This window comes from Ranitomeya variabilis, chromosome 2, assembly GCF_051348905.1.
Source record: "Ranitomeya variabilis isolate aRanVar5 chromosome 2, aRanVar5.hap1, whole genome shotgun sequence".
Lineage (NCBI taxonomy): Eukaryota > Metazoa > Chordata > Amphibia > Anura > Dendrobatidae > Ranitomeya > Ranitomeya variabilis.
The window spans coordinates 214,926,058-214,942,582 of NC_135233.1; the positions used below are offsets into that span (position 1 = coordinate 214,926,058).

The window sequence follows — 16,525 nt, forward strand, 5'->3', positions numbered from 1 at the left end:
TGTGTTTATGTTGGGGAATTGCCTTTTATGCTGTTCCCTAACCTAAAATAATGATCTATTCTATATACACTGTTCTTGTAAAACATTACCCAGAAGTGTCGCCTCAGTAAGGAAATGATGAGGTCACCGGGGCCTTAATGGCCGACGGCTTCACCGCTTTCTGCCTATAACCGTATAATCTGTACTCGATGAATCCAGCCTGTTAGCGTAGCACTGGGCGATCCATAACACCTAATATTCATGTAAAACTATGCAGGAATACGTAAATGTTGTCCCGAGCTTGTAAATATTTCCGCCTTTAGTGCTCAGTCATTAACAAGGAATTAACGCGAGTCTCGTTAGGCCTCTACCTCTACCCGCCATTTATTTGCCGGAAAGAGTTAAAAAAAAGAAAAAAAAATGCAGCCTTGTTTGGCTCATGTAGATGAGCAACAAATCAATTTTTATGTGGCTGTTTTCCTTCGGTTTAATGTACAGATCCCTAATGAACCCGCTTACTCCCGATGCAAGTTTATTTACAAGCCCGTAAAGTAAAGGAGGGGTGGAAAAAAAAAAAAGGAGCCTTGCACTTTATTTCACAGCGTGATATCATCTTCGGACATAAATAACGGCACAGAACAAAGGCGACAGGCGCAGAACACAAAAGCTGGCATTGTCGATAGTCATCCGAGTACAAGCAAATAAAGTCACCGCCGCCAAGTAGTTAGAACGTAGTGCAAGCCGCAAATCCCGGTGTGCTGCCATGGCGGTCTCGACTCTTTTTAACCTATTCATTACTTTACATCAACAGTAGCTCATGGCCTGATTGAAAAGTGTCTTGTGATGGGTCTAAGACTTTTATCGAGTTATTAAAGATCAATTCAGATGTAAAAGGGAGCAGGTCACTAGGTTTATCAAGGAAACCAGCTTCCCCTACATTCCTCCGAAAATGCCTTTTATTATGGTCCCGGACTGTATGCTCATAATCATTGAGCAGTCCAATGGGCGTCTCCGGACCGTGTTCGGGTGTCTCCTTTTTGCCTGCAGTCGCCGCCTCCCCTGGTTTGATGGACGTGGATGATTTCATCAATATCGTCCACACGGCCTGTTTGACACTCCTGCCTGCGCAGGTCTTGTTCCCTACTGTGCGGGTGCGAGAGATGGACAATTGGGGCGCGTTGGCCGTATCAGTAAAGCTTGGAAAGGAGGCGATTGCGGGAACAGAGGAGGCACCGGTCCGGAGGCACCCAACGATTAACTTACAGCCTGGGACATTTTTAAAAGGTATTTTTGGAGGTATGCCGGGCACCTGGGCTGATATCGAGAGTTGCAGGTTTGCTATTAAAGAGGGCTTAAAGGTGGTGGACATGGTTTATATAGGCAAAACCTGGTGAACGGGTTCCTTATTAAATATTTCCGGGCAAATTAGGTGAGAGTCTTGGATCACATAACTTTTTGTGTTTGTTTTTATCTAGGGTCACGTGGGAACCACTGCCACCAAGAAGATAGATGTATATCTCGCGATGCAATCTAGCCAGGACAAGATGCTGCCCATGACTGTGGTGACGATTGCCAATGCCAAGGTCCATGACCTCATTGGTCTCATCTGTTGGCAGTACACCACGGAAGGACGGGAACCAAAACTAAAGTAACCAACCACTTTATCATTACGAATAATAATAGTTAATTTTATTTGTTGGGTCAACGGCCAGTAGATTTGCGCTGCCCTGTTACGGCTTCCAGTCTGGTCCTCTAGGGTAGCCAGACCGGGTTCAATTTTGCTGCCTACATCCTTGGCACGTCTTGGCAGGTCCCTAGAGACTAGGGTATTAACTTTCATCTTGACGTCGCAGACACCTAGTAAACACAACAGTGGCTGCCAAAGAAGTGAAGACTGTTCTTGTCTGAGACTCTGGAAGGGAACGTTTTGGCAAAGATCATGAAACATTTCATTGTGCCTTATGAAACCAGAGATATTTCTTTTAGAATTGAGCAAAAAAAAATTTATACAGTAGGACCCGAGTCCAGCGACCATGTTAGTTTGTGATCGGTGGACCAGAGCCCTGCAGTCCTTCTCTTACCTGCCGATATCCCCTGCTCTTCTTCTGATTATTCAATACAAACGTCATCAAGCACAATATAATACTGTGGCCAAGATTGAACAAATATCACTCCCCCATCGTAAACCCCAGAAAAAATAGCTGAAAAGGACTGCTTCCAAATACAATATGCACAAAAAAAATGGAGCACACTCAATGTCCCACCAATCATGATAAAAAGGTTATTTTATTGAAATAAATCATATGTACAAATTAATATACACATTACAATGAAGACCCAAAAACAGGAGGTACAAAGAGAAAACTGGCAATGATTAGGGAAGGAGTGAGAGATAAAGTGTATCCCATCAAGGCATAGGCATGATTGTGGTCATACTACGCAGAGTTCAATGGCTAAACCCATCAAAACAGCGTCATTACATATATAGGTAACATACCCATCATGAGCCCAGAACAACTGCAATTATATCCACATGCTACCCATGAGTGAGTAGGGGTTACTCCCACAGCTTCCCAGATGCCCTTGACGCGCTTTTTGCGGTCCAGCGTTTTCAAAGGGGATGTTTTTGGGTCTTCATTGTAATGTGTATATTAATTATTATTATTTGTACATTTGATTTATTTCAATAAAATAACCTTTTTATCATGATTGGTGGGACATTGAGTGTGCTCCATTCTTTTTGTGCATACTTCTTCTGATTAGTAGGCATGGTGCAGTTTCTTTGTTGCGGCGCAACACTTGCATAATGTCGTATCGGGTCCACTAATCAGCAGAGGCCCCAGGGATTCTGGCGGGAAGGAGGAGGCTCGCAGGTCTCTGGTCTGGGTAAACATTTTGCTCAACTCTAAGGACGGCTGTATTACTCGCGCAAGGATCGTATCGCAATCCTCGGACTGGCCATCTGCTCTCCTGACTTGAGCGTGACAGATGCATAGAAATCCATGCTGTCACACTCTGATAAAGAGAGGCTCCAGCCAGTCCAAGGACTACGATGCGATCCTCACGCGAGTAATGCAGATGTCTGACTTCACTTACTTCTTGGACTGGCTGGCTCTTCCAGGTTAGAGACCCTCTTTATAACCAGTGTTTACTCCAGACTTGAGTTTACTAAACCATACTCATCCATTATAGAATAAGTAACCTGTAAATTCACCTTGCTGCCTACAAATGCCATCCCAGATGGCTGCCATGCTGCTTCACCAGCCAGCGAGTACCAGGTTGCACTGACTCACATCCATTGTTTCGGATAGAGAGAGGGGGGTTCCCTCACAATTCTTTTTACCCTACGGAAAAATAACCAGTCAATGAATTAAAAGCTGTTACTCCGCTATCAATAATTACCTCCACGGTAGGGTTACATAAGTTAAAGTAAAAGCTGAGCTATGGTGGCGGAGCACTTTCCCTTGACAATGACTACTGGCGAGCCGGCTGTGCGAGCAGGGAACGCCATTCATTAGCGCACCCAGGTCACCATAGAATTTCAGAAAATTGATACTGACAAATATATCGGTTTTAATTCCACATTGGCAATCCATTCTGTAGAAATGTACAGCCTCCGCTAATATTAATGTGTCATTATTACTTGCCGGATCTAATAATAAATATCTCTTAAGCATGACAAGTTAGTATAGATCAGCCAGAAGGGGCAAACTCACCCTGCCGCCTCCGAAGCAAAAGGTTTTGGGAATTAATTGAGGGAATTTCAAATCAGGTAGCAAGCAAAATAACTCAGTGCCACATTCAATCAATAGCCAGAGTAAATCAGCTACTTTTAATTCCCGAAAATGATCCATATAGATCAAGCGAGCAATTAAACAATTAGCATGCACTTTGAGATTAATTAATTTCCACATCAATCATGCAATTAAAACTAGAGATTCTAAAAGGGGGAGTCTGAGCGCCGCTGTGAGCAGAGGTCCCTGGTTATGTGCAATGAATATTAGCGCTGCCTGTGACAACATTAACGCGTTTTAGGCTGTGGATCGTAAAATACATGAATGTCATATTACAAATACTTTCGCATCTATTGTGATTTAAAGGGACAGCAGCCTTTTTTTTTTTTTTATCTTTATGCAAGAAAGATGTGTTGATAAAATTGCCGCTTTGTGTCCTTTGATTATATGTTAATGTTTTATTATGCTCAGCGATTGTAACGTCATATATGTGTGGATTTTTATGTCCGGCCCTAATTATGTCATCGGGTGCAGGCACCCCAGGGAGAAGCGGTGGAAGGAAATTGACCGTGAAATAAACAATATAGTAATAAATATGTCTGTCAACATGATGATAGAAATGTAGAAATCTCACGGACACGCTGTGCATGCTTTCAGGCGGCTATCGGGGCATGTTGGGAGTTGTAGTTTCATTATAGCAAGAGTACTGAAGGCTACCTATCCATGGACATAACTATAATTATTATAGGTGCTTTATGGCGGTAAGATCTGCCATCAAAGGCTATAAACCTTTTCAGTTTTTACATAAGTTTCCAGATACCTGTAGATAATTTTTTTTTCTCGAAGTTTCATTCTGCAATTTTCATGCCTTCATTCATTTTCAGACCCTTGATATATATTTTTTAGCCTGATCCAAGTTTCAGAGTTCTCATTTGTTGGAGTGACTTTCCCAGTAATATAGGCAAGATGTGAGTGTCACGCACAGTGTGGGAAGACTAAGTGCAACACGAAGGAAAGAGGGCAAGGAGCCCAAATACTAGGGAAGGGTGGAGTGGAGACGCCTAGGCAGATCTAAAGTCACCCTGTCTGCCCTAAACGTCCCTATATAGGTTCTGCACCTATCGCCGAGCAGGAACCTAATCCCTGCCTGACCCTGGCAATAAACCCTGCTTAGGGAAGGATGAGGTGAGCACTAGTCGCTCCCCACTACAACTAAAGACAGCTGGGATGGACAATCATAGGCAACACTTATCTTGAGTAGACTTAGAGAGGTAACACAGACGTCCTCCAAACACCAAAGCGGAGGATAGACAACTGTTATAGCTCCAAGCCTCAACAGAGGGAAATGGAAATATCACCGGCGATTCCCAGAAGCAGACAGGAAGTCTATAACACCCAGTCCAGGTGTGTCAATTAGAGCCGGGGGGAGGTTGCCACTGGGTCCAAGAATCAGAAGGATTATGAACACGTCTGCAAAGCCAACCGCAGAGACCTTCTACAGCCAGATGCAGTGCGACTGTCTGCAGACTCTGACACACCCGTGACAGTGAGATCTGTGTGGGTGCTGCTATCTTCAGTAGCCTATATATCTGCACAGCTTCTATCCTGCACTTATTTCGTCTTCACGTGCTCTCTTCTTTTTCTACTAATCAAAATTTCTGGTCGGCACTCATAGCTAGAGGACTGTGGTGCTCTTTAGTAGGGAACATACCTCCAAACAATAGTGCAACACACTATGGCACTCACTCATGCAATGTAAAGATTTATTGGTAAGTCAACATATTAAAAGAAATAGAAAGGACTGTCACTGTTTCGTTTTTTCCCAGACCTAGAACATGGCATATGATTCATAGCAGATAAAGGGATAACCAGCTCCTGTATTTCCAATGAACCATAGGACATATGCCATGATCAAGATTTCAGACAAACCAAAGCATCGGCAATCCTTTCCATATACTGACTTACCAGCAAATCTTTAAATTGCATATTTATTTTTTAATTGTATCTTTAAATTGTGTGAGTTCATAGTATTTTGCACTATTCGTTCTTTTTTATGGTATGTTTTCTCTGCCCTCCATGAGACTGTACATGCTTTCTCCCTCTGTTCACCCTGGAGATCTGTGTACAACCGCATTCCCCACCCTACTATTGTCTCATCAGGCACATGAGCTGTGATGAATGTGAAGCATTTTTGGAGAGCACTCTGCTACGGTTAATAAAGAACTTACAGACACAACACAGCAGCATGTAAAAATGTTTAATGCAGACTATTTAGAATATACGGTAGTTTTAGGAAGCAAATTAACAAAAAAAATGAATTCTGTGTATCGGAGAATTTTTTCCCTAGATCTTAAGGGTTTGTACAATTCATTGATTTGCTCAGTAATTTTTTTCTTAGAAGGGTCCCCTGACAATAAACCACTGTTTTTTGTTTGTTTGTTTGTTTTTCTGCTGGGACTTCCAGCAATCGGCCTGATTGGTGGGGAAATCCAAGAACAAGTATTCAATTTCCCAGCAGTGCCTCCACAGGGGAAATGAAGCATTACACCATTCAATTGAAAATCAATGGCCTGTGTGTTTAATACATCAACTTTCTGAGCTCTCCATAGTGAGTGACTCTTTGTAGCGTTCCCACATGCTGTAGCTTACAGGTATTGATATTGAACCACGAACAACTCTTTATTAAAGGGGTTTTGTCATGATCATAAATGGTTGAACTTGCAAAGTGCTTGGAAAAAAAAGCAACATTGCAATATACCTCATATTATAAATCTTCTCCGTTCACAAGAATGAAGGGTTTATTTTTTTAATTCTATAGTTTAGTGTTACATGCCTCCACTGCAGTCTGTCAGAGGTGGCCTGTTTCCTAGATTTGGAGCGTGCACTCGCAAGCTCTTTGCAGTAAGGGGTGCTCGATCCAGCCGACTTCAGTGTCCCTGAGCTTCTCCAATGTTACAGAGGAAAAACTGCAGTGGAAAACGCACAGTTCAGACCAGAGGTTCAACCATGCTGCTGGTCTGAGCTGTCAATTTTCACCATTCCCCGGCAAGCGGGGAGGTAGGGGACCGGTGCGCTCCTGAAGATAGAAGTGAGGATTTCATAATCGGGTATTGGAAAATGGGTTTTCTAAGACGGACAACCACTTTTAATGGTAGATTTTACACATTGGTCTAAACGAGGGTTGTGGAACCTTTGTTCTGCCAGTGGACATTTGGATATTTATACCATCATTCAGGGGCTGTACTAAATTTTCAATTTGAAAATTACCCTGCTACATTTGGTCAATCATTTAATTGTCACCCCTAATGTGCTGGTTGGAGCTGCTTCTCTTTTGTGCGGGTGTGATGTTAGGTGGTTTGGATGACGTTTCTACTCGTAACTGCTTTTCTAGACTTGCGTTCGTCTGGAGCACAGGCGACTCTTTGCAATGATAAGTTTTGTAAAGAATTTACAGCAGTTCATTTTTACTGAACACACCTATATATTATAACGCAGGTCTCCTCACAGTGGGACATTCCTCACTGCTCACATAACATTTATAGAACTCAAGCAGTGAGAGATCTGCAGTATACATAACATAGGAGACACAGACTGGTGTATATAGATCACATAGGAGAAACAGATTATGCCGTATACCTCACATAGCGGACACCGATACTTCTGTATATACATCACAAAGGAAACCAGAGACTGCAGTATAGATCGCATAGAAGACACCGAGACTGCTGTAAACTACTTAACGTAAGAGACACCGAGACTGTTGTATACACCACATAGTAGACCCCGAGACAGTTGTGTATTCATCACATACAAGATTCCAGGGCTGGAGTCTATACATCACAGGAGACATGTGGCTGCAGCATATACATCACAGGAGACATGGGGCTGCGGCATATACATCACAGGAAACATGAGGCTGCGGCATATACATCACAGGAGACATGAGGCTGCGGCATATACATCACAGGAGATGCTGGGGCTGCGGCATATACATCACAGGAGACGTGGCTGCAGCATATACAGTTAAGTCGATATATATTTGGACAGAGACAACATTTTTCTAATTTTGGTTATAGACATTACCACAATGAATTTTAAACAAAACAATTCAGATGCCGTTGAAGTTCAGACTTTCAGCTTTCATTTGAGGGTATCCACATTAAAATTGGATAAAGGGTTTGGGAGTTTCAGCTCCTTAACCCTAGAACGCATACCTGGGGACTCGCAGGCCTGCTAGGTTACTTGTTTTCTATTTTCTGTAAAAGTACTTTAGTTAGAATTTTTAAAATCTAGGTAATCCTCAGGTATATAGTTGTTAGTAATTTCCAGTTATTCATATATTTTTATGTTACAGACATTTCGGTATAACAACCTTTTTTTGGGACTACCCCATATTCACGCACCTGGGGCCTTTTTGGCCTGTACTAGGTTTACATGTGATACTCAGTCTTTTTGTCTGTATTGTTGCTGGGGAAGAACTTTTATGACTCTGCTATTGCTGGGAAGAGTGTGGATGCTCCAGTCCAGAAAGACCTATGTTCCGACATAGTAAAAACACTTGCTCTACCAATTTTCAATTCAGGAAAAAATACTACAATGGATAATTACTTTACCAATTTTGAAATGGCCAACTTTTTGCTTCAAAAGCAACTTACACTTGTTGGTACTATGAGGCCAAACCGCCGCGAAATTCCTCCAATCATGAAGCACAATGCACAGCGAACAATCTACGAGAGTGTATTCGGTTTCTGCAATCAAGCAACAATGGTGTCTTATAAAGCCAAGAAAGAAAAATCCGTGATATTACTGAGTACAATGCATCATGATGGAAGTATTGACGCCAATGACAGGAAAAAAAACCCTGAAATCATACTGCATTATAATAAGACAAAAGGAGGTGTCGACAAGATGGACGAAATGATTGGAGAGTATTCGTACAAAAGGCAGACTAAACGTTGGCCTGTTGCCCTTTTTTCCAATATCCTTGATGTGTCAGCCCTCAATAGCAACATTGTTTATTGTCAAACTAATCCAGAATTCCATGCCAACAGGAAAGACAAGAGACGTCTATTTTTGACAGAACTTTGTTATGAACTTTTGATGCCTACTATGATGGAGAGAAGCAGCATGATATGCTTATCAAGGCAAATTACGGAGGCAATGATCCGATCTGGAATACGCTTTCTGGAACATCCAGAGCAAAGAGAAAAAAAAAGAAAGCGCTGCTATATTTGTCCAGCAAAGAAGGAAAGAAAATCTGAGCGTTTCTGTTCTACTTGCGGACAAAATGTATGCAAGGAACATTCAGCCGAAAAAATAATATGCGAGAATTGTCGGGGGAATATGTAAAGTTACAAATAAATATTCCTGCACCAAGTTTGCAACAACCAAAAAATGTTTTCCAAACATTTGCTACAACCAAAAAATTGCATATAGAATGCCTATATTTGGCGTGCCCGTTTACTTACTTTTTTGTTGTTTTATGCACATAATTATGTTTTGAAATATACACATCTTAGGCTGTGTTCCCAGTAGTGCTGGGGTTTGCCAGAAGGGGATCCATAATGGATCTGACCTCCTGGTAACTCCAGCTAAGGCTGCCGGAATGGCGGGATTCCGCCAGCCTTAGCTGGGGTCACCAGGAGGTCAGATCCATTACGGATCCCCTCCTGGCGGACCCCAGCGCTAGTTGGAATGCATCCTTACCTTGCAATTGTAAAATAAATTTTGAAAAGTATTTTTATTTGAGTTATTCCGTGTTATTTGCACACAGGCCTAAAAGGCCCCAGGTGCGTGAATATGGGGTAGTCCCAAAAAAAGGTTGTTATACCGAAATGCCTATAACATAAATATATATGAACAACTGGAAATTACTAAAAACTATATACCTGAGGAATACCTAGAGTTTCAAAATTCTAACTAAAGTAATTTTACCGAAAATAGAAAACAAGTAACCTGGCAGGCCTGCGAGGCCCCAGGTATGCGTCTGCCAGCCTTAGCTGGGGTCACCAGGAGGTCAGATCCATTACGGAATCCCGTCTTGGCGGACCCCTGCGCTAGTGGGAATGCATCCTTACTTTGCAATAAACTTTGAAAAGTATTTTTATTTGAGTTATTCCATGATAATTGTAAACCGGCCTAAAAGGCCCCAGGTGCGTGAATGTGTAGATTTCTATGGGTATGCGTTCTAGGGTTAACATGTACCACCCTGGTTTTAAAGGGACCAAAAGTAATTGGACAATTGACTCCAAGGCTATTTCATGGACAGGCATGGGCAATTCCTTCGTTATGTTATTCTCAATTAAGCAGATAAAAGGCCTGGAGTTGATTTGAGGTGTGGTGCTTGCATTTGGAAGGTTTTGCTGTGAAGTAAACATGCGGTCAAAGGAGCTCTCCATGCAGGTGAAACAGCCATCCTTAAGCTGCGAAAACAGAAAAAACCCATCCGAGAAATTGCTACAATATTAGGAGTGGGAAAATCTACAGTTTGGTACATCCTGAGCAAGAAAGAAAGCACTGGTGAACTCCTCAATGCAAAAAGACCTGGGCGTCCACGGAGGATAACAGTGGTGGATGATCGCAGAATAATCTCCATGGTGAAGAGAAACCCCTACACAACAGCCAACCAAGTGAACAACACTCTCCAGGAGGTCGGCGTATCAATATCCAAATCTACCATAAAGAGAAGACTGCATGAAAGTAAATACAGAGGGTTCACTGCACGATGCAAGCCACTCATAAGCATCAAGAATAAAAAGGCTAGACTGGACTTTGCTAAAAAACATCTAAAAAAGCCAGCACAGTTCTGGAAGAACATTCTTTGGACAGATGAAACCAAGATCAACCTCTACCAGAATGATGGAAAGAGAAAAGTATGGCGAAGGCGTGGTACAGCTCATGATCCATCATCTGTAAAACCCGGCGGAGGCAGTGTGATGGCTTGGGCATGCATGGCTGCCAGTGGCACTGGGTCACTAGTGTTTATTGATGATGTGACACGGGACAGAAGCAGCCGAATGAATTCTGAGGTATTCAGAGCCGCCATACTGTGTGCTCAGATCCAGCCAAATGCAGCCAAACTGATTGGTGGTCGTTTCATACTACAGATGGACAATGACCCAAAACATAAAGCCAAAGCAACCCAGGAGTTTATTAAAGCAAAGAAGTGGAATATTCTTGAATGGCCAAGTCAGTCACCTGATCTCAACCCAATTGAGCATGTATTTCACTTGTTAAAGACTAAACTTGAGACAGAAAGGCCCACAAACAACCAGCAACTGAAAACCTCCGCAGTGAAGGCCTGGCAGAGCATCAAAAATGAGGAAACACAGCGTCTGGTGATGTCCATGAGTTCAAGACTTCAGGCAGTCATTGCCAACAAAGGGCTTTCGACCAAGTACTAAAAGTGAACATTTTTATTTAAAATTATTTATTCTGTCCAATTACTTTTGGTCCCTTTAAAAACAGGGTGGCACATGTTAAGGAGCTGCAACTCCTAAACCCTTCATCCAATTTTAATGTGGATACCCTCAAATGAAAGCTGAAAGTCTGAACTTCAACTGCATCTGAATTGTTTTGTTTAAAATTCATTGTGGTAATGTCTATAACAAAAATTAGAAAAATGTTGTCTCTGTCCAAATATATATGGACCTAACTGTACATCACATGAGATGCTGGGGCTGCGGCATATTCATCACAGGAGACGCTGTGGCATATACATCACAGGAGACGCTGGGGCTGCGGCATATTCATCACAGGAGACGCTGTGGCATATACATCACAGGAGACGCTGGGGCTGCTGCATATACACCACAGGAGATTCTGGGGCTGTGGCATATACATATCCGGAGACGCTGGGGCTGCGGCATATACATCACCGGAGACGCTGGGGCTGCGGCATATACATCACCGGAGACGCTGGGGCTGTGGCATATACATCACAGGAGACGCTGGGGCTGCGGCATATACATCACAGGAGACACTGGGGCTGCGGCATATACACCACAGGAGACTCTGGGGCTGCGGCATATACATCACCGGAGACGCTGGGGCTGCGGCATTTACACCGCAGGAGACGCTGGGGCTGCTGCATATACATCACAGGAGATGCTGGGGCTCACAGAACAAAATAAAATTAAAGGACCGTCAGCCGTCAAAACGCAGCTGTTGTCCTGAGCACTGCAGCCCCCGGAAAGCTGACTTGGAGCCGCATAAAATCATCACAGGCCGTAAACGACACCAGGGCCTAAGGTTCCCCACCCCTGCTCTAAACTATAAATCTTCACTATTCCGCGGTAAACAGGGAGGCAGGGGATCAGTGCGCTCTTAAAAATAAAAGTGAGGATTTCATAATCTGGTATTGGAAAACAGGTTTTCTAAGATGGACGTCCCCTTGTAATGGTAGATTTTACATGTTGGTCATTGCTCTGAACTGTCAATCTTCCCCATTGCTTAGCAAGGGGGAGGCAGGGGAGCGGTGCGCTCCTGAAGTTGGAAGTGAAAATTTCATAATCGGGTACTTGAAAATGATTTTTTTTTTTAAGCCGGACAGCGCCTTATAATGGTAGATTAACACATTGGTCATTGGTCTGAACTGTCAATCTTTACCATTCCCTGGCAAGCGAAGAGGCAGAGGGAGCGTTGTGCTCCTGAAGATAGAAATAACTAGTTCATAATCGGGTACTGGAGAATAGGTTTTCTAAGCCAGACAATGCTTTGTAATCGTAGAGTGTTACGTAACCCCTCAGCACCCAGATTATGTTGTGCAGTTATATGTATGTATAATAGTGTCCATGTGAGATGCATCAGCCCACAGGCTGCGCCCCTGGGCAGAGGGGACAAGATATCCCCCTTCTGACCTCTCCCACCTTTGTAATTCCCACAGTAAATATCGGCAGGCTCTGGCCCCCTGCGGCTATTGTAATGTATGTCTGGCCAGCCGCTTTTCAATGGCCTGCCCTCTGTACCTGTGTGTTATATATTCTGTGTCCTGTGAGTAAAGGGTTGTCATACTGGAAATACATGGAGAAGCAGTGATCTGTTATATGCTCCCATGTAACCAAGGAATTCCAGCCAGCGTCCTTCATTCAGACTCCAGCTAAAAGCAGAGTGGACCTCCTGAAACACGGGGTGGTACTGAAAGAGGTTTTCCAGCACGGTAGACCCCGTTACACTGGTGGCAGACAGCGGGATGTGATACCCCGTCTACAGGAGGAAAGGAATGAATGGAAAACAACTACCAGAAGTTAAAGAGGACTACATTAAAAGATCTGGTGGAAGCCCGAGGGTTAATCGCCAGCAACAGAACAAAAGTGGATTTGATAGCAGCCATCATGGAACACGACAGTGCAGCGCCCCCCAATGTGATCGTGGAGGAGACTGAATTCCAGAGGGAGGTAAAGAACAGACTGGCGTTCTATGGCCCAAACCCTGCAGTAGAGATCATACGAGAGGTGATGGCTGATGTGCGTACTGATCTGAAGGAAAAGATGGCCGAGCGGACCAGGATAGAGCTAGCCAAGATGGAGATGACAGAGCGGACCAAAGTGGAGCTGGCCAAGATGGAGATGGCAGAGCAGAGAGAGGAGAGTCAGCGAGCAGGGGGAGCTCTGGCCTCCGACCAGGTACCTTCAACAGTAAGCCACAGAAAGATCCAGTATAATGCCTTCCGACAGTTGGGGGAGGCAGAGGAAGACATTGATGGCTTTCTGCAGGACTTTGAGCGGCAGTGTGCCCTTCATCAAGTGAAGCCGGAGGAACGGGTTCAGATTCTGGCCAGCAAGCTGACAGGCTGGGCAGCGGACGCCTATCGCACGATACCTGATGAGGACTGTATGGCCTATGAGCGAATCAAAGAAGTGATCTTGGCCCGGTATGCGCTGACACCAGAGGCATACCGCCAAAAGTTCTGCAGACTTATAAAACGCGTAACCGATACCCACGCTGAATAGGCCTGTAAATTAAGGCGGTCACTGCTACAGTGGGTACAAGGGAGCCAAGCAACCACTAAGGAGGACGTCCTCCAGCTCTTCTTGTTAGAACGATTCTTTAATGGACTAACCCCCGAGACACAGGAATGGCTTCGGGACAGGCGGCCAACGACTCTTGAGGAGGCCGCTCGTCTGGCCGATGAACATCATGATGATGAACATCATGATGCCAGGAGGCCTCAGTTGTCCGGATCAAAGATGGTCGCTAGGGGTCCGCCCATGGACCTGGAGGCCCCCAAACCACCGAAGATTGTAGGTGGACCAGCTAAAAACCCGGCCTACTACAGTCCCCCTGGGGCGCGATGCCACACCTGCCATCAGCTGGGCCACCTGCTAAGACAATGTCCCAACCGGACTCAGCGTACCCAGTGGCCAAAGACGGGAACAGCTACCTTCAGCCGGGCCGCTGTACACTGCTACCAAGGCGAAGCTGACCCGGCATTGGGGGCTACGACTAACCAGGGGGTGGAAGTGATGGAGGAAGTGCTGCATGAAGTCGACCCCGTGCAGGCAGCCCGGGCAGATAATCAAGAACAGCATCGACAGGTCGTGTGGGTTAATGGGAAACGTATGCAGGGACTAAGAGATTTCGGGGCAACTTTGACCCTTGTGAAGCCTCATCTCGTCCGGGACCAAGAGAAGACGGACCGGACAGTGGCAGTCTGTGTAGCAGGGGGAGCCATACATCGACTGCCCACTGCCAGGATTCACCTGAACTGGGGAGTCGGGGATGGCGTTGTTGAGGTCGGCTTGATGGAGGATTTGCCTGCAGACGTCTTGCTGGGAAATTACTTGGGGCCCATGTTGTCTGCCTTCTTGGTTGCCCCTCTGGCTGAGACATATCCTGTGACCACCCGGAGACAAGCTCGAGCTGCGGAGGCGGAATCACACTCAGAGGAGGCCCATGTAAGACATCCCAGCCCTACACATATTCCCATAGCCAGACACATTTCTTAAGCCACCCCAGCTGAATTTAAGAAGGAGTTACTTGAGGATCCTTCATTGGAGGGATATCGTGGGAAGGCACAGGAGGGGAGAGGGGTACTGGAAGGGGAACAGTTTGTATGGAAGCAGGGACTCCTCTACCAGATCACAGAGCAGCACCACACCGGGACGAGCCCCACTATAAAACGACAGCTGGTAGTTCCCAAGAAGTGTAGGCAGGAGTTACTGCGAATCTCTCATGACATACCCTTGGCCGGGCACTTCGGCCTCAGTCGCACCAGGCATCGTCTGACACAAAACTTCTCTTGGCCGGGGGTAACCTATGATGTTCGTCAGTACTGCCAGACCTGTGACAGTTGCCAGCGCATTGGCAAGAGGGGAGATCGATGCAAGGCCAAATTACGCCCCCTCCCCATTGTGGAGGAACCATTTAGCCGAGTAGCGGTCGATCTGATATGGCCGTTAGCCAAACCCAGTCCTTCAGGGAAAAGGTATATATTGACAGTGGTAGATTATGCCACACGGTATCCAGAGGCGGTTGCGTTACCTAACATACTAGCAGAGACGGTGGCGGCTGTCCTGCTCCAGGTTTTGTCATGGGTTGGATATCCCCAGGAGATTATCTCGAACCAGGGTACCCAGTTTACAGCAGAGGTGACCAACCAACTGTGGAAGCTGTGCGGTGTAAAGTCCATTAGAAGCGCCTCGTACCACCCGCAAACCAATGGGTTGTGTGAACGCTTTAAGGGGACGTTAAAACAACTCATTGGGACTTTTACCAGGACCTACAGGGACTGGGAGAAATTCTTGCCACACCTCCTGTTTGCCTATCGGGAGGTGCCCCAAGAATCCACGGGGTTCTCCCCGTTCGAACTGGTATACGGGAGGCGGGTAAGGGGACCCCTAGACTTAGTGCTAGAACACTGGGAAGGGGAGGGCATCATAGAAGGGGTACCTATTGTACCTTATGTGCTGGAATTCCGGGACCGCCTACAGGAGCTGACCCAGGCTGTATGTGGGAACATGCAGGTGGCCCAGCGGCGCCAGCGCGTATGGTACGATCGGAGGGCCAGAGAACGCACCTTGGAAATAGGACAGAAGGTGCTGGTGTTAGAGCCCACTAGGCAGAACAAGTTCCAAGCTGCATGGCAGGGGCCCTACCAGGTAGTGGGGAAAATAGCCGACACCACCTATAATGTCGCCGATTGTGACGACCCCAGGGTTATCCGCATGTTCCACGTGAATATGCTGTAGCCCTACCGGGAGCACCCTGAAGAGGTAGTGGCCATCTGTGCACCTGAAGCAGAGGATTTAGCCGGACTTCCCTTGCCGGATGTCTTAGGGGAAAGGACTCGGTCAAAAACATGGGACCAGGTACACTGGGGTGAAGACCTAGGTCCCTGGGAGAGACAACAGGCGGAGGCGTAGTTGAGGGAGCGACAGAGGATGTTTTCGGGGAGACCAGGGTACACTCGCCTGGCACAACACAAGGTTGAGACCCAGGATCAGACCCCCTGCGACAACCCCCCTTCCGCGTCCCTGAGTCTGTACGAGAAGGGATGCGACGAGATACAAGAGATGTTGCGTTTAGGGGTCATTGAAGAGTCAGATAGTCCCTGGGCATCCCCGTAGTGTTAGTGCCCAAGAAGGATGGGACTACACGGTTTTGTGCAGACTATCGTAAGCTCAATGAGAAAACGGTGACGGATGTGTATCCCATGCCGCGTGTGGATGAGTTGTTAGACCGGCTGGCGGGGGCAATGTATTGGACCACCATCGATCTATGCAAAGGCTACTGGCAGATTCCCCTTAGTCCTGACGCTATTCCCAAGTCGGCATTTGTCACCCCGTTCGGCTTATTCTAGTTTCGAGTTATGC

General features: G+C 45.7%; 1 protein-coding gene across 2 annotated transcripts in view; it reads left to right on the forward strand.

Annotated features, from left to right (window-relative positions):
- Positions 1-16,525, forward strand: part of MAPKAP1 (MAPK associated protein 1) — a 194,490-nt gene that overhangs the window by 80,150 nt on the left and 97,815 nt on the right. For both annotated transcript variants that reach the window (XM_077283604.1, XM_077283605.1), the window contains exon 5: positions 1,455-1,627. In XM_077283604.1, coding sequence (XP_077139719.1) covers positions 1,455-1,627 — 173 coding nt within the window. The remainder of the gene's footprint in view (positions 1-1,454; positions 1,628-16,525) is intronic.